This window comes from Gadus macrocephalus, chromosome 23, assembly GCF_031168955.1.
Source record: "Gadus macrocephalus chromosome 23, ASM3116895v1".
Classification (NCBI taxonomy): Eukaryota; Metazoa; Chordata; class Actinopteri; order Gadiformes; family Gadidae; genus Gadus; species Gadus macrocephalus.
Window position 1 is genome coordinate 5,945,988 of NC_082404.1, and position 18,921 is coordinate 5,964,908.

At 43.7% G+C, this 18,921-nt stretch overlaps 1 protein-coding gene across 1 annotated transcript; it reads left to right on the plus strand.

The window, feature by feature from the left end:
- Positions 1-1,424: 1,424 nt before the first annotated feature.
- tfr1b (transferrin receptor 1b) lies at positions 1,425-18,874 on the plus strand. Its single transcript, XM_060045693.1, has 19 exons — positions 1,425-1,546; positions 5,123-5,181; positions 6,010-6,226; positions 6,753-6,948; positions 9,048-9,185; positions 10,054-10,138; positions 10,646-10,771; positions 11,051-11,146; positions 11,494-11,633; positions 11,945-12,114; positions 12,387-12,506; positions 12,868-12,953; positions 13,069-13,132; positions 13,227-13,294; positions 13,431-13,486; positions 13,670-13,760; positions 14,742-14,969; positions 15,259-15,408; positions 15,933-18,874. Exons 2-19 carry the CDS (start codon positions 5,149-5,151, stop codon positions 16,143-16,145), a joined length of 2,277 nt encoding a protein of 758 aa, XP_059901676.1. The 5' UTR covers positions 1,425-1,546; positions 5,123-5,148; the 3' UTR covers positions 16,146-18,874.
- Positions 18,875-18,921: the final 47 nt, after the last annotated feature.

Here is an 18,921-nt window from a genome sequence, read left to right on the forward strand (position 1 = left end):
CCTAAATCTCGCGATACATTTTCAAGTCGGACACGCCACACGGAGGGCAGGTTTTTATATGCCACCGTGTGGTCGATGAAGCAAGTGATCATTGCTAATGGAAAACCATAGATGAAAGGTGTATCTTAGCTTTCCCTTTTTAAATATAATCTTTATAATCTTTGAATATAGTCTCTTGTAATTCATTTCAATTAATTTGGCTCTATTGGTATGGAAAAAGTAATGGAAGAAAATTTTCTCTCACACACACGCACACGCATACATGCACGCGCTCACACACTCTGAGGCGCACGCACACACACACACACACACACACACACACACACACACACACACACACACACACACACACACAAACAAACAAACAAACAAACAAACAAACAAACAAACAAACAAACAAACAAACAAACAAACAAACAAACACACGCACACACACGCGCACACAATTCAATGTGCTTGTGTGAAGGCAGCACATTTTTCTGATATGGTGAAAGGTAAAGGATTGAGACTATAAAGGTGTGCGGAAAAAAGTGACAATAGATTTTTTTCAAATTGAGACTTTTGTATCAATTACATCTCTCTCTCGATATATATATATATATACACACATATATATATATATGTATATATATATACATATATATATATATATATATATATATGTATTCATGGTGAGGTCTTACGCGGCATTGCTATCAGACCCGACGGGCGGACAGCTCCCAGACCATAACACAGGACTTCCACCAGCCAGCATATCAGCTCTCCACCCTGCTGCTACCGGAGCTCCATTCTGACACCCGCAGTACGAAGGAGGTTCTTTCCATCCCAGTTTTTCGAAAAAGTCATACGTGACGTTATAACCTTACCAAACTCAATTGTTTAATAAACTTTGACCTTTGCAGATAACTGCTTCAGCACATAATTCGACTATGGATGTTCTATATATTTGGATTTGCTTTATTTTTATATCATTACCATGGAATTATTGCTTCTAGTAGGCATATCTTTGTCTTGGTTTTTGTCCAACATTTTGTTTTCATATAAAATATTATGCCCTAAATAGTTGCTTGCGTCTAGTCATAATAATGTCAGGTCCCAGTACGTCTGACAATTAAAAGACGTGCACTTTAGAAAATATTCAAATATAATAATACATCTTGCCTCTAATATGTAAATAACCTTTCTTCAATGATCTTGACTTGATTTAAATTCAGCTCAATCCAAAATGTTGTAGCCTAATTGTTAAATAGTGTTCTTTGTGTGGCAGTAGTTCCCATGAACTACTGCCACGAATAGAACGCAATGGGCCTGATCTTAACGTGATAGCTGAATGATTGATCTAACAATAAATTGTATGTCATCCCCACCAATGACGTGGCCTGTAATCCACCTGTGTCGTTGTACGGTGATGAATGGACAAGGACAAGAGGCGCCTACGTGCGAGGAAAATTCAACACGTGGTGCGGAAGTAGCCGCGCCGTAAGGACATCAGAGGTTGCCGCGCGCTACTTCACAGTTACGGCTGTCGACGCTACTTTCAATAAAGGTGAGGAGACTATAATAACGTATTATCTGCACGTATCTCCATATATCTAAAGTATGTTAATGCTAAATAAGTATATTTCTGTGTTAGCATTGCCTCTGCCGTTTACAAACAAGTAACTGCAGTAGTCGACTTGGTTCATTCAGAGGATGCTGCTGCTGCTTGTGACAGTTTTGACGTGTTCGGCGGCCATATCTTATTTTATCGTATATATGTTCAGGTTCTGAGTCGTTTCCCGGGTTCACTTGCATGAAACGCTGGGGAGCTGTGGTGGTTTTCTGTATGGCGCACTTAGCAAGTTGTCAGACAATATAAATGGAGAGCTGTCTCCATTTATATTGGAGAGCTGGAGTCAGCATTGGTTGCCTCCAGCTAGTCTCTCCTGGAACAACACACCATTGAGTGGGGATTATTTGCGGTTATAAGATGACCGGAGGAGGGGAGGTTGCATCATTTCCTCCCCATCTGCATGAGGTCCATGAGGCTGACCAGCCGGGAATAAGAAGCACTTTGGCAGCGTTGCCGGATCTGGCAGCACTACACTTGGGTCGAATCTAAACCATATTATCTGCTATCTGATGCATTGAGGACCGAGGCTGCCCTTAATGCCTTGTCACTCCGACCCTGTATTGAGGCTCCCCGCAGTCGTCCTGTCCAACTATTTTCATTACTTCCTGCAGTTCACTTAAAGTTATTACGTCAGAGTATTACTTCTTGAGTAATGACGTAATAGCAGCTCCTGTATTAACTATTTGGTCAAACAAGTACATTGAAATGTATAACTGACACACACACACACACACACACACACACACACACACACGAACACGAACCGGTAAGGCCACATGCTCAACAGAAGGAAGTGCTGCGGGTAGATTTGTTCAGGGAAGCTTGCACGGTAGTAACTATATTTCACAACCTGTCTCGTTGAGTGTGTTTGTAGACACATTACAGGCTGACTGGAGAAAATCCTGTGAAGTTAATGGAATAACCCAAACTTTCATATGGTCCATCTCGTATGGACTTGATTTGTACTAAACCTCACTGTGCTTCTTTGTGAGTGATTACTGCAAGGAAAAGAGTTTCCCTGCTTCTGTGAATGCCTTTGAACTTCACTAATTCCCGGCAGTTAATTGCCATTTACAGCCTGTCAAGTGTGCATGTGCCATAAATTGTGAATGACGATATATAATTGTGGGCGAGGGCGGAGGGTCATTTACACTTAGCTAGGTGTGAATGGGTGTAATTTTTATAACATTGTCCATCATTGTTAGAGGCATCCAAGGTAATTCATCAAAGCATAAGGAAAATCTATTAAAATGACCTTTTCTATGGCAAATAGAATTTTGTAGTCCCTACAATTTTGTGTAGCTCCTAGCGTTTTCATTTACAGGTGAAAGCCTCACTTAGACTGGCTGGGCAAGCTTCTCAGGCTTGTCTACCTGCCAGAAATCTAAACTCTAATCTTAACATTACCTGGCAGTTCCCAGTAGCTTTCTGAAGAGCCGTGCGTGAACCTGAACTTCAAGGGGAATTTATAGTGCTGCTAACTGACAAAGATCCTACTTTTCATGCAGTGGATTTATAAAATGGCAAATGTTGCATGGTTGAGAGTAGTGTGATATTATACAACAGTTCTACATCTACATGCACAGTTTATTAGATTACAGTAATAAGCAACAATGGATTATGATTTGTTTGTTGACCCAAATAGATCTGCAACTGGAATGGGAGTGAACGGTTGCCAAGCAACACATAGACACACTAGCTTGCTACTTTGAATAGGTCTACATGTTACGTTACGTTCTCTTCGTCCTCTGTTGACCCTTCTTACTGTTCATAATTGAACTCCAATGTTGTGTCTGGAAACGTGATAATCTTTGCGGTGCAAAGGTTGTTGCAATCAAAGCTACATAAAGACTGTTAATAACATAATTTAAAGGTTATGAGAACACCTGTAAAGTGATAAATGTATACTTAAATGTCCAAGTGCTGTTATATCAGCACTCATGGAATGCCTCTTGTCCAATCAAATTACTTGGCCGGAACTAACTGTTTTATAAAACTAAATAGTATGTCAGCAGCATAACGTTATCATTCCCCAACATCGTTTTTTATTTAATATCACCTGGATCTCTGACATAGTGGTGATAGTCTCTATATCACGACCTTGACACACAGACGATGTGGCTAACCTTAACTTCCCATATGTCTAGAACGGTTTCAACCTAAACCATGAAGAACGAGAACTGTGTCGACACAGTACTGCAGGTAGCCTATGACTTTATACTTTATTGATCCCTGACGGGGGTGCTTGAGTGTCGCAGTAATATAACTACAGTGCAGAGAGGAAACGTGATACTCATACTATTGGGGAGAAGCTGTAGAATACATATGATGATAATATGCAGTTATTTGTATCTTTACAGATGTATAGAATGGGATTTTAATAATAAGACATGCCTTGGATTTAGACCGCTTTTCTACAGTAGGACACTTTATAAGGATTAAAAAAAAAAATACTTCCTTGTATGACACAATTTGTCTCCTTTTCTTTAACTTGCCACCTTCTGTTTGAAAAGAGCTCATGATATCAGTGTTTCACATGCAAGCTCTATGTTTTCATGCAATCAGTCTAAATGGGGTGAACTTGGGCATATCTTTTCTGACGGAACAATAATGGGCTGTGATGTAGCGGCTATGGCAGGAATGGCGAATGTAAAGGGGAGTGGTAGAGCTGGTTTCTCGCAGACAGTCTGGTGAGCATCCATGGGCCATGGGTCTGGTCTGTTATGAAAGTAGGATTTGCACAGCACAAGCCCATCTATGTCATAACTAAAAACACAATGGGTATATCTCTGTCTTCTGTCCTCACTCAAAACACCAATGGGTCTATCTGGCTTAAACCGTGTTTGTTATGGGGCATTTCACTGAGATGACCTTTAGGTTGGTATAATCAACCAAAGGCATGCCAGGCTGTCACGGTTAAGGCGTTTCTTGGGGTCTGTGGGTGGTTTACACCGTTAGTCTGTCGTGGAGGAAGTAACTTCTCGTAAATGTCAAAAAGGTGTGGGGGATTCCGCAACTTCCTCATACTGCAAATCTTTCTAGCTTCTAGGCTAACATGGGGCTGATGCATGCTTGTCTATGAGAAAATATTGATTATATTTTTACAGATTAGGAATTCATTTAGTTTGTTTGTTCCTTCTTATTTTCTTTATTATCTTATTAAAAGAATGATGGTTGGGTTTAATAGTGGTTCTTTTTATTTTGGTAAAGACTCAACAATCTTTAAAAAGGTCATGTGAAACTTGACCTTTTAAAGATTGTTGGTTATTTGGTCTGATGGTTGGCTATTTGGTCTGATGGTGGAGAAGATTTGTAACTGGAACATTTGACCTTGAGGCCCCAAAAGAGGCCCTTCTGTGGATCAAACTGACTGTGTGTGTCATGCTGAGCTGTCACTGCCCTGAATCAAAATAAGTCTTATATGTCGACCAAACATTATCCATGCTCTATCCGTCCATCTCCCTAATTTTTGTGTTTAGTTTTTATGTTGACCCCTTTTCTACATTCCAGTTTGAGGATTAACCACAGTGTCAACAATGGAGCGAGTCAGAACGGCGTTCAACAACATGGTGGGTTGGATGTTATTTTGTAACTTCTATGTATTCCGTTAGTTTTTTTTTGCATTACAGAGTAACATTTTATGTAATCTCTTAGTTTACAAGGTCTCTTCAATGTTTCCCCTATGCATCCAGCAGCAGTGCACTGCCGCTGCTGGATTGTCAGTGGAAATTCAGGAAAAAAAAAATTATCCATGCCGTTTCTGCTTGACCCCACAACAAAGTAGAGATAAAAGGATGTGTTCATATTTTGGTATCTCCAACATCTCAACTGACCTGCCTCTAATAACTGATGCCTCAAAGACAAAATAATGGCAAAAGGCGATGTCTAGCTCTCTCTCTTTATTATCTGTACTTTATTGATTTATGTTTTAACTTTATTAGCCTCTCCCCAGGCTAAATGAAGGAGTCATGTGCTCTCTGTATTTGTAGATCTACTTTTTGACAAATTTGTTACTGGTTTTCTTTGTACATTGGTTTTACTCTCCTTAATGTATCTTTCGTCTCCCTTTGATACATACTCGTCTGTTTCTCTCTCTTTTTCTGTCCCTCCCTCTGGACTGTCTGTTCATCACTCTCCCTCTCCCTCCATCTGTCCCTGGCTCCCTCCCTCTACCACCATCCCTCTACCTCCCTCTCTCACTCTACCACCATCCCTCTCCCTCCCTCCCTCTACCACCATCCCTCTCCCTCTACCACCATCCCTCTCCCTCTCTCCCTCTACCACCATCTCTCCATCTCTCTCCCTCTACCTCCATCCCTCTCCCTCTCTCCCTCTACCACCATCTCTCCCTCTACCTACCTCCCTCCCTCTCTCCCTCCCTCCCTCCCTCCCTCCAGGTCCGAGGTGGCCGCTACAGCCGGTTCTCCCTGCAGCCGGAGCGGGACGGGGTTCAGCATGTGGAGGTCAGGCTGTCGGAGGACACCCTGGACGACACCACAGAGGTCAACGGGCAGCCGGCCGCGGGCTACCCCTCCTACCAGCCCCACCCGGCCACCAAGCGCCGGCATCAGTACTTCTACATGGCCCTCGGCACCCTGCTCATCTTCCTCATCGGTGAGCTCCCACCCTCGTCCTCCTCATCCTTGCCCGCGTCCTACATTTACATACAAAGACAAGTCCTTTGACCACCGAAAAGACTCGATGCACCGTCGCTCTAGGGATCAGAAAGACAGGGTTAGTACTGGTGCATCTCAATAAAGTGGGATCTCCATTCGTTCCTTGAGTTGAATTGTCAACAAACAAAGTACACCAAAGTGCACTAGACCTCTTGTGACGTGTCCTATTAATGGGCAAAAACATCAATAGAGAAGGTGTGCCTTGTGGCCACTTAAATCCAAATTGTTTAACGATACCTTGAGTTTAAGTTTTGTTAGCAAGGGTAGCAGTGGGGTTCGAGTCGCAGTGGGACTCGAACCCTTAACCCTGTTCGTGCTAATGCCATGTCTTACCTGTTGGGCTATACCGTAAAAGAGGCACATCTACACATATTCAAAGGCGCCTACACCTCTGGCAACCCTGCGAAGGAGAATTTCCTTGTGTTGACTCATCTACCCTCTGCCCGCGGCCTTATCCTTGCCAGGCCTCCTGATTGGTTTCGTGAGCCACAGTAAGCCTCAGCAGCAGCCAATCAGCTGTACCACATCAGGGGCCGTTCAGTCGTCTGTGGAAAATCCGCCCGTGCCTGCAGAAGCTCCGAAACCGTCTATGGATTGGAGGGACATCACACGCCTGCTGTCTGAGAGGCTGAACGCCCAGACGCTGACTAAGGCCCTGAGGTACTGGTTCTGTATCATGTATTGATCCATTCTCCCTGGGAACAACCATAAAGGGTTATGGCTTCTTATAGGTGGTATTAATCGGCAACCGCAGGTACTTTTGAAAAGCAAATGAAAAATGATTCTATATATGATATTCGTTGAAGTTTTTTTTTCCACAGAAACCATATGACATTCTAGCTGCGTTTCCATCCCCCTGCTTCTATGCCAATTTTGAAGTATCGAATCATTAAACTGTGACGGAAACACCAACATTTGCATAAAAATCCTCTAATTCGCAAAAATGTTTTTTGGCTCGCTTGAGGTGTTTTTTCGACAAATGCGAAAGAGAGTAAATGCGCAAAATGAGAGATGGAAACACACTTTTCGAAACAGTTGTGACGTAGCGAACATTGAACATTGAACACAGGACTGCATAACACAGGACTGCATAACACAGGACTGCATAACGACCGGCCATAGCAACGCTGCCGACATAGACTTGTAGCGCCAATATATATATATATATTTAAGCGTTACGGTATAATTAAAGGATATGTGTATATATATATATATATATATATATTAGAGCTGTCAAGCGATTAAAATATTTAATCGTGATTAATCGCATTAATGTCATAGTTAACTCACGATTAATCGCAAATTCTTTTTCTATGCTAAATATCCCTTGATTTTTTTGTCCCATAATTCTTCTCATTTTAATTCTCTTATCAACATGGTGAAGTGCATCGGCTTGCCTTGTGCAAATGATGGCATATACTGATCAAAACAGGACAATACAAAAAAATAGCCTATAGTGCAATTAAATGACTGCTTTGAACAAATGTCATTTGAACATAGCAGTCAGGCTACTGCTTCTTTGTTTTGAGCCAAAGAAAAAAAAAAAAAAAAGTTTTTTGTTTAATAAAATAATTGCGTTAATCGCGCGATAATTTTTTTAACGCCGTTAAATTTGGTTTGCGTTAACGCCGTTAATAACGCGTTTAACTGACAGCTCTAATATATATATATATATATATATATATGATATATATACATCCATTAATACCTGATATATACATCCATTAATACCTGATATATACATCCATTAATACCTGATATATGGACAACTACTAAGTAGTTCCAGTCAAATTGTCTGTTCAGCCTTCAAAACGAGAGCTGGTAAATTGTGAAAAATGAATTAAACTGTAATCAGACAACGCAGTTATATGCTATATACCCTAGAGTATCTGTGGTATAAAGGCTGGGACGCATTTTGAATTATAAATATGTACAATGTATCCTTTAAATACATCCTTTAAAACAGATGGCCAATGTGAATAATAGATATGCGTGAGGACCGCTGAAGAGGTTCAACTTTTCCTTGCTCTCATCGAAGAAAAAAAGATTACAGCTGTTTTAGATGGAAAACAACAACGCAATTCCACTATATATCAAGACCTAACCATAAGAGAGAGCATCTTATAAAAGGATACGACAAGCCCTGGAAGGCATGTAGTTTTCCGCTCAAACAGCTTGATGGAAACGCACCTAATTTGAATTTCTTTTTTGTGAACTTTCTAAAGATTCGCTTCACCTTTCGATGGAAACGTGACTACTGTTGATGTTTTAGGATTGACATTGTGTTGTAACTTGGTTGGTGGATAAGCATTCTCCTATGTGATCAATTGTCAAATGATGAATTCAAAAGTCTGGTTAAGGGTAGAGCCCGACTGATATATCGGCACTTAATTCATGTGCGTTTCTGGATTTTTTTTTTTTTATATATATATATCGGCCGATATATCAGATTTTTAAATCACAAAATATTCGTATCGGTTTCGGCCTTAAAAATCCTATATCGGTCGGGCTCTAGTTAAGGGAGGTTTAATCAAGGATGAATGGATTAATGATAACCTAGACCTAACGCCTAGCCTCATGCAGGAATCAGTTCTGTGTACAGTTGCCTCCCTGTGTTTGAGCCTCAATGTCCCCCCAGTCTACCTACAGGCATTGGTCAACAAGATGCCTAACCCCTACACGCTGCTTGATGACAATGTCATTCCCTGCTAATTACTATGAATACTAAATCTACATTTGACCCCCCCCCCTGTCTGCAGTGATATAGATGTGGCGTCCCGGACTGCAGGAAGCAGCGAGGACCAGCTGCTGGTGAACCGCATCCTCCTGCAGTTCAAACAGCAGGAGATGAAGCCATGGATGGGAATCAACAACGTCCAGCTGCCGATCCAAGACAGGTTAATACATGCTAACCCAGATAAGATACAATGCAGCTGAAGGAATGCTAACCCTGATTATATACATGCTTTGAGCGGCTGATGCTAATCCTGTTTGTATAAATGTGCAGATAATGCTAACACAGATCGGCTCCGAGTGTTGCTTAGTAGACGAGCACAGTGCATTCTCAAATCTGGCCATATACTAGGGCTGGGCGATCAATCGAATTTTGATCGCGATTACGATTTTAGCGTCAAACGATCAGAAAATTAACATAATCGAGTTATCCGATTTTTTGTGAATTATAATTTTTTTTTTTATTATTATTTTTTAATGATTTATAGAAAGGTCAGAACAGCTGGACACATATTTTGTGTATTTTTTTAAGGCGTAATTTCAAAGTTCTCAGTTACAACGTTTTTTTTGGGAGAGACATGGTGAATAAATACAACACGTTTTCAGACTCAAAGATAATCGTTTGAATAATCGTGATTTCAATATTGACCAAAATAATCGTGATTATGATTTTTCCCATAATCGAGCAGCCCTACCATATACAAAAGTTTTTTTTTTCATTTGCTAGGAGAGTTGATCCAGTGGTTTTCATCCCGAATTTCTGTTCTGGGATTAATACAGTTCTTATCTCTTGCTCTGTATGAAGCTTTTGTCCACACTGTGATACTATGTCTCCTTTTTAGCTTAGTGCCAAAAGTATTTGGCACTAAGCTTCGTAATGGGAATATAGTTTACGTAACATAAAGCGCTCTTCTTTTGCAATAACTTCACGCTATCACATTCTTTTTGAGTACCTGCACCAGCCACACCAGTGCAAACCGTGTTTGTTTGGTGAGGGAACCACAAAACCAACCTTGACCTTCTGCTTCACAGCAACCAGCCCAACACAGTTCGGTTTGGTAAGGAGGTGTTCCACCCTAAAGGGTACCTGGCCTACAGCGCCAAGGGACGCGTCCAGGTGAGATCAACGGACACGCACCACAACCTGAACGTTTTCTATATCTATGTGTTGTGTGAGATGGTTATTTGGTCTGGGACATCTGGACCTGAGAGTCCGTATGACACAAACGTATAGGAGCGACTTGGAGGTCTTGATTCTGAATGTACTGATTCTGGGGTTGACAAAGTTGAGCTTCACAAAAATACATTAGTATATTATTGGTTTAAAAAATAATTTGCCATTCTCTCATGCAGGGATACTCTAGGTTCAAATTTGTATTTATTCCTAATAATGAGAAATTAAAGGAAATTCCTACTTTGTATACAAAGAGCAGTCGTGTGGTACATTTTCTATTAAAGGCATCTTCGAGTATTTAGAATGATTGAAAATCTGTTGTTCTCATCTAAATTAATTCCGGAACAAATGGTTCAACTACCTGATAGATATACTACCTTACATAAAAGTATATCTGACGATGTACAAATGAAATGTACTGAAAGCTCCTTTTACTTACCGTGTGTGCAGGGTAAAGTGGTGTACGGTAACTACGCTGGCCCAAAAGACTTCAGCCTGCTGGAGGATAAGCGCGTTGCGGTGGCGGGCAGTGTGATGCTCATCCGCGCCTCCCCACAGATCAGCTTTGCCCAGCAGGTTGGTACGGCTGTTGGCATGTCAAGGCATGAAGCATGTATGTTGGCACCAGCCTAGTTAATCCTTTTTAATAACTATAGTAACAATATCGCAAAACGGGAGTAGAAAAAATGTATTCCTAGCATGAAGTTTAGCTCAAATGTGAATGCATGCGGTATTTTGAGGTGTAAATAATAAGTTCTATCCTCCTGCATTGGATTCTTATTCATGTGGTTGAAGTCTTTTCCTGGCGGACCATGGTTAAGACTGGTCAAACTGACTGTGTTTTTGTGCTTTCAGGTGGCTAATGCTGCTAGCAAGGGAGCTGCTGCGGTTCTGGTGTACCCAGACCCCCAGGAGTACAAGTACAACGACGATACAGAGCTCTTTGGACACGTGAGTAGCAACCCTCCCTTCTCCTTGCATGCTGGTCTGGGCAGGACTCCTGTATGTGTGAAACACACACCTTTTTAAAGTTAAAATGCCCGACACTGCTTAATGCTGGGAGTTTTTGTAGAAAATTACGTTTGTTTCATTTATATATAAATAATTGTATTAATAAAATGAAGATGATGAGTGTTGATAAATTAATTAATTTGGACATTTCGTATTTTATTTATTGTTGCCCTCACTCCAATCCTCTCTGTCTAAAGGCCTTTTGTATCTCCTGTGAAGGAGAGGGTTATTGTTTCACACACATCTCAATGGTCCTGTCTGGTTTGCCCCCCCCCCCCCCCCCCCAGGTCCACCTGGGGTCTGGAGACCCCAACACCCCTGGCTTCCCCTCCATCAAGCACACCCGCTTCCTCTCCACCAGGTCCTCGGGCCTGCCCTCCATCCCTGCCCAGACCCTCACTGCCAGCATGGCCGCCGCCATCCTACGGTAGCGCAACCTTTTCCTTCATTCGTGTACAGAGTGGCAGTTGACGACAAACATTGAGAACATGATAATTAATGATAATATTCACATCATATTACTATATTGTATAGATGCAGTATATATTTATTTCAACTCCCTGCCAAAAGTAACTTTGTTCGCCTCCTAATATTCAACCTATTATTATTATTATTATTATTATTATATACTATCCTGCCTATTAATCGAAAATAACAACATCAGTATCACACGATGAAGACGAACTGTACGTTGGATCTCCAAACCTTATCGGCTGTCATGTTTCCCTCGTGGTCCAGGGACATCGGCGGGCCTGAGGTGGAGGCCCACAGCGGCTTCACAGGACTCCTGAGTGGCGTCACCTACAGGCTGGGAGGCAGCGTCAACGCCACGGTGGAGATCAACAACGTCCAGGTCGACCGAGAGCTCCACAACGTGTTTGGAGTCATCAAGGGCTTCGTCGACCCCGGTAGGTCCAAAGCGGGTCATTTTGCGGACTAGTTCATGTGCTTATCCCAAAAATAATGTCCCACATCCTCACTATCCAGGGCAGTAACTGGTGTAGTGGAGCAGCACTCGACTCTAAACAGTAGAGCTTGTGTTTTACCTCCACCATTTCTAATGCATGTTTGTAAAGACATACATTATGCACATGTCATTTACTGGGGATAAATGCACAGTAGCCGCATCTAGGATGGCTTGTATGGGTGAGTGCGTTTTGTCTCATTGTGTTGTGTGCAGATCGCTACGTGATCATCGGAGCCCAGAGGGACTCGTGGGGACGCGGCTACGCCCGGTCCACCGTGGGCACGGCCGTCCTCATGGAGCTGGCCCGGGCCGTCTACGAGATGGTGGAGAAAGGTGAGGGCATCACCACACCAGCCGTCTGTGTCCGGTCTGTGGAGGAATTACGAGGCTCCCATTCAAAGTTACATGTTGTGTTTCGACTCGGGTATGAATAGGTTCGCTATTCGGTTCCCTTATCCGTCGTTAAGATGACGGGCTAATTACGGTGGTTGACTCAAAAAAAAACTACTTGTTTAAGTAAATGTTCTGAATAGATCTGCGCCTTCCATCTCTTGTCAAGTGGATATTGGAGAAAAAAAAAGTGTCTTCATGTTCCGATTAAAAGCAATCCAATATCAGCCTTGATTTCCTTGTGATGTAAATACCACTGAAATGTTTGTTTAAGTGCGGTACCACGTGTGTTCATTCCGTTCAGATGAGTTCCGACCCCGGAGGTCCATTGTGTTTGCCAGCTGGAGTGCAGGGGAGTACGGAAACGTTGGCGCCACCGAGTGGCTGGAGGTACAGACTTTAGGCTCCGTCTCGAAATAGCAATGCTGCTGAGCGTGTGGTCCGGTTGTCTTACCACGCTGCTCCCTCCCTCCCTCCCTCCCTCCCTCCCTCCCTCCCTCCACAGGGGTACCTTCCCTCCCTGGCCCACAAGGCCTTCACCTACATCAGCCTGGACGGGGTGGTCATGGGTGAGTACGGTGCACACCCGTGCTCCTCCTCCCTCACGTCTCTGCCCGGCGTGTTCGATGAGGTCCTAACGTGTCGTTTTCCTCTCCCCTCCAGGCAAGGGCAGCTTCATGGCCTCGGCCAGCCCCCTGCTGCGCGGCCTCATCGAGAAGACCATCAAGGATGTGAGCAGAAGTAGTGCATTGAGGATCAAACCCTAAAGATGGATTCTCTGTTGAACGATGAAGCATGACGCAGAATGTTTAGTTGTGTGGGTTTGGATGCAGCGGTGGGGGTTTCTGACCCAGTTTGTGTTTCCAGGTGAGGAGTCCAACTGAGCCCGGGACCGTGTATGATACGTTGGAAGGGAAGGACTGGTAAGACTAAATAGGGTTGCATTCTCATAACTCATAACGGCACAATTGGATTGTTGTTATAAATGGTGGAAAAGATGCATGAATAATACATATTTTTTGATCCATCGTCTGCTAAATCAATGGTAATAGTAAACGGGAGGATGAGACCTGTTCAGCTGTGTCTTGTGTCTTGTCTCCTCTCAGGCTGAGACCCATGGCTCTAGATGACCCGGCCTATCCCTTCCTCACCTCTTCTGGCATCCCCTCCATGTCCTTCCACATCATCACCAAGGGTGTAAGGCTTTTGTTTTATTGGATTTAATTAGCAATTTTGTCAGGGGTCACAAATCAGACACTACAACTGACGTATTCTGTAAAACGAAATGCTGGCCAGCCCCTTCCTCTCGTTGTTTACAAGATTGTCAGTATCGATGCTCCCAAATCCCACCAAACCATCCCACTGACCCAAAAGCCTCCCACTCACCCTAAACCCCTACCTTTTAGCCTAAACCCCTCAGACTCACCCCAAACCCCTCAGACTCACCCCAAACCCCTCAGACTCACCCCAAACCCCTCCCACTTACCCTTAAGCCCTCCAACACACTCTAAACCCCTCCCACACACACGAAACCCCTCCCACACACTCTAAACCCTTCCCACTCACCATAAACCCCTCCCACACACTCTAAACCCTTCCCACTCACCATAAACCCCTTCATCTCAGCCCAAACCCCTCCCACTCACCATCAACTCCTCCCACTCACCATCAACTCCTCCCACTCACCATCAACTCCTCCCACTCAGCATCAACTCCTCCCACTCAGCATCAACTCCTCCCACTCAGCATCAACTCCTCCCACTCAGCATCAACTCCTCCCACTCAGCATCAACTCCTCCCACTCAGCCCTAACCCCTCCCACTCAGCCCTAACCCCTCCCACTCAGCCCTAACCCCTCCCACTCAGCCCTAACCCCTCCCACTCAGCCCTAACCCCTCCCACTCAGCCCTAACCCCTCCCATTCAGCCCTAACCCCTCCCACTCACTCCTCTCAGAATGCCGAGATAAGCTAGCACATTTACACAGCCAGTTAGAGTGAACAAAACACTGTCATTGTTTTGTTTTCTGGACGATATTCTAAACTTGCCTACCAACTGGGAGGGGCTCAATCTTGTTTGACATAGCAACTTTAAAGAACCAGTTAATTTATCATTAAATTAGATTGATTAATTAAATTTACTGTCAATGTAATGAGCAATGTCCATATGTCGCGCACAGGAAGAGGCGTACAGCTACTACGGCACCGGCCTGGATAACAAGGACCACCTGGATTACAGCACTGGCCAGAAGACCCCCGAGACCGCCATCGCCGCGGCAACGCTGGCCGGACGGATGGTCCTGCGGCTCGTCCACGACCACAGGCTGCCGCTGGACCTCAGTCGCAACGTGGAGGCCATCGACGAGCCAGTGAGCAAACTGGTCCGCCACATCGCCCAGCTCACCAAGGTAACCATCACGCACCACACACAGGGTCCACGCGCACACAGGCTCCAACCGCACACAGGCTCCACATGCGTAGCCCCCTGGTGGGGGCCGGTCGTGGTAGGTCTGTCCAGCACACGTCTGGGTTGGAAGCTCCCTGATGTGATGCTGCCAGGGTTTCGTATTGCGAGGTCTTGTGGTGTTGAATCATCTGTAGTATTATTAATCAGTGGGTTTCCACCTTGGTTGCACCCTGCCGTCAATTATCTCTGCATTTTAAAAATGTGTGTGTGTGTGTGTGTGTGTGTGGCAGGACGGCACGCTGAGCAACGTCAGTTACACCTGGATCGCCAGCGCAGGCGGCTCCTACAGCAAAGCCACCGCCGACCTCAACACAGCCTTCCTCAACACGGACTTTAATGACGCGGAGGCGTGCCGAATCATCAACGAGCGCATCATGGTGGTGAGTAGACCAGCGGAGCCCTGTTTAATAAGGACGTCTGTGATGGTCTCCAGCCTTTGTACTTGCCCACTATTGTTACACTTTGATTTTTACAAAGTTGCAGAGATCTCTTTGTTCACCTGACTGCTGAGATCCAAAGGCGTGCCCAACCCGTCCGATGTCTATTTCTATATGTTTGGTCATTGCAGACATTTGAATTCATGTCGAGTATTAGGGAATACAGACACGTTTCATTAAGGAGCAGATGAGGGGTTTGGCATCCAGTGCAACGATGCCCACAGGTTAGGGAACAGAGCCGATAGAAATCCACCCTGTTCAATTGTTTTCACATTTTTGTGATGGTACAGACTTATATTTGACATAGTATTTCCACCATTTGATGACCATAGATTTTAGGCAAAACGTGTCAAACAAATGTCTGCAGAAACCCAAACGCAACCGTTTTCAACAGAAGAAAGTGACCTGAGGGGTTAACCTTCCCTTTCTGATGAAACCCCCTCCTCTCTGCGTTTCGCTCCACCCAGGCGGAGCAATGCCTCCTGTCCCCCTACGTCACGCCTCAAGACACTCCCTTCCGCCACCTGCTGGCCGGGCGCGGGGCCCACACTCTGGCCTCCCTGCTGGAGACCAGCGACATGGAGCACTTCAAGGTCCAGCTGGCCTTGGCCACCTGGACCCTGCAGAGCTGTGCTGACAGCATGGCCGGGCAGATCTGGGAGGTGGACAACGAGATGTGATCGGGAGGCAGGGAGAGTGGGAGGGAGGGACGGACGGAGGGTGGGAGAGTGGGAGGGTGGGAGGGTGGGAGGGTGGGAAGGTGTGTGTGTGTGTGTGTGTGTGTGTGTGTGTGTGTGTGTGTGTGTGTGTGTGTGTGTGTGTGTGTGTGTGTGTGTGTGTGTGTGTGTGTGTGTGTGTGTGTGTGTGTGTGTGTGTGTGAGTAACTTCTCTGAAATCAAACCGTTTAGAAGGCACCACCTCTGATGAAACGTGCATTACTGCACTTTAGGTAAAATGGATGCAAGGTCACTAGCTATGCAAACTATAAAGAGTGACATCACCTCGTTTGATCAGAAAGACAAACATGTGTATGCTGGCGTCCTTGTATTTCACGATGAGTGGTTGCTCTTAAGTGTGTGTGTGTGTGTGTGTGTGTGTGTGTGTGGATTTTGAGGGATTCAAGGCTGTGTTAGGGTTAAGATGCATTGATCAGATAAAGAGCATTGCAGTTTAACTTTAGTGGGCACTAGCTGCAAAGTTTATTCTGTCAAAGGTAAATTGCGGCATTTAATCGCAACCGATCAAACACTGTACGTTACTGAGGAGGCTTCTTTCCCGTGAAGACCTCTTTCCCGTGAAGACCTCTTGCTGAAAGCACTGTAAGGATATTGCACTTAAGATAATTGATATCAGTCGAAACTCGCAGTACTAAAAACCAAACGAGATCTTGATTTAAAACCTTAAGTGTGATATCATCCTCAATACTATTTATAATATTTATTTTATCAGCGACAGTGTACGCTATAATTTAAGTTTGTCTTTTTTATTTTTGTATATATCTACGCAACGTTATCGGAAGCAGTGACTTCCATAATTATGACGGTTATACCGTCTCAGCCTTAGCAGCATCTGCTCCTCAGTACCACTCCTGCTCCGTTTCCACGGAGACTGGACCATGGTTCCCCGGCGTAAAGAAAGAAGTGCCGTTTCAAGTTAGAAATGCATTTGTGTCGATAGCCCATGGCCATATGCGGTACACATGTCATCTAAAGGTGCGGTTAATTTCACAGTATGAGCTTCAACTGTTTTGTTACACCTTTTTGTTTGGTGCTTTTATTGTGAAAAGAGAATGAAGGGCTCTTGGGCCATCCTAGATGATTCCCTATGGTCTATTTAATGTGCTTTAAAGATGTTGTGTTCAGCTCTCAAGTTCATTCATCAAGTTCATTTTTTGAAGAGAACTGCCCACCGCCTTGCAACGTAAAATTTTCCAATTTGGCCATCCCAAAATGCAAGACCTTTCAACACCGTCGCAGAAGTTTGCAGTTGTTTGGTTTGTAATGACCAGGAGTTGTTCACGTTGCCCTGGCTGCAAAGTCATTAGTCAATTATCAAGGGGAAGGCGTTTTGTTATTTAAGAGATTTGCGTAGCAGTGTCCTATAATGAAAGGACATATTAAGAAGCAGGGCCTTCTATAATGAATACATTATCGGAATGCAGTCTTCTGCAATCAAACTCATCGTCCGTAAGAACGCCTTTTAGGACATAATCCATTATCAGAAGCATGGCCTTCTATTAAGAACTAAATGATCGGAATGCAGTCTTCTGTAATCAAACACATTGTCAGTCGGAGTGCCTTCAGAATGTTATACATTATCAGAAGCAGGGCCTTCTATAATTAAATATTGACATTATCAGAAGCAGGGTCTTCTATAATGAGGTATAGTATCGGAATGTGCGGTCTTCCGGAATCCAAGACATTGTCGGAATGCCTTTCAGAATGTTATACATTATCAGAAGCAGGGTCTTCTATAATTAAATATTGTCATTATCGGAAGCAGGGCCTTTCATAATGCAGAGAAGAGATGGTAGTTTTTATCTACCTGTGTGTGTCTATGTGTGTGTGTGTGTGTGTGTGTGTGCACAAGAAATGTGTGTATCGAGAGCAGTGCCTCTCATATTTCACTCAAGGTGGAACAACTTATCGGGTACAGTGCTTCCCAAAGTTTTTTTTTTTATATTTCTGCTGCTTTTTTCCCCTGTAGTTTCAGGTTGTGCCCCCTAGCGGCCACTCACGCTTTATTAGCGGCTCACCCTCTGAATCATCCTCTGTTTTACATTCAATCACCATGACACTTTCCTATGTGTGTCAGAAAATACACAAGAGGGGGTTGCTCTTTGAGTTTAAATGTTAATTTATTTAACTCTTGGCTGGCAAGGATTGTGATATTCGGTGGGTTTCAGGTTATGGTTTCTGTCGGTGAGCACCTCAGATACTGTGTATAGTTTTAGAACTGTATCCCCCAGTGCAGGCCGGTGTTACCCCTTTTCCTTGGTTTCTTCACTGCTCTGCAGGACTAGCTTGAGAATGAAAATGTTCTGAGTTTCCCTTCGTTCTTTAGCCTTGAATTCATTATCTACAAGTTTCAACGTTTAAAATACATCAAAATTACATTTTGGAAATGTTAATGCATGTTTGTCTTATTAAGAAAAAAAAGGAAAATTACTATGGTTGATTGGGCAAAACGGTCTCCTCTAATCTTTCTGATAGTTCAGTCAACTATATTGCTGTCATGCATCATATTATACATGTTAAGATTACAAATAGTATAGGCATTGGAACTCCATATCTACTTTGCTCCATATTAAAGAGTTTTCTATCCTGATTCATCCTGATTCATACCATGTTGTTAAACTTCACTTCTACCTGCACATTCTGCAAGCTAATAAATGCTTCACCTGCTTAAATCTTGTTGTCTGTGTAATATTTTAAACGATCGCCAGAGGGCGCCCAT

Excerpts from the sequence above, each read along its gene's own strand:
- tfr1b (XM_060045693.1), top strand. The coding sequence starts at position 5,149 with ATGGAGCGAGTCAGAACGGCGTTCAACAACATG. Across the intron at positions 10,772-11,050 it reads AGATCAGCTTTGCCCAGCAG|GTGGCTAATGCTGCTAGCAA; the intron begins GTTGGTACGGCT and ends TTGTGCTTTCAG. Across the intron at positions 12,954-13,068 it reads GCGCCACCGAGTGGCTGGAG|GGGTACCTTCCCTCCCTGGC; the intron begins GTACAGACTTTA and ends CTCCCTCCACAG.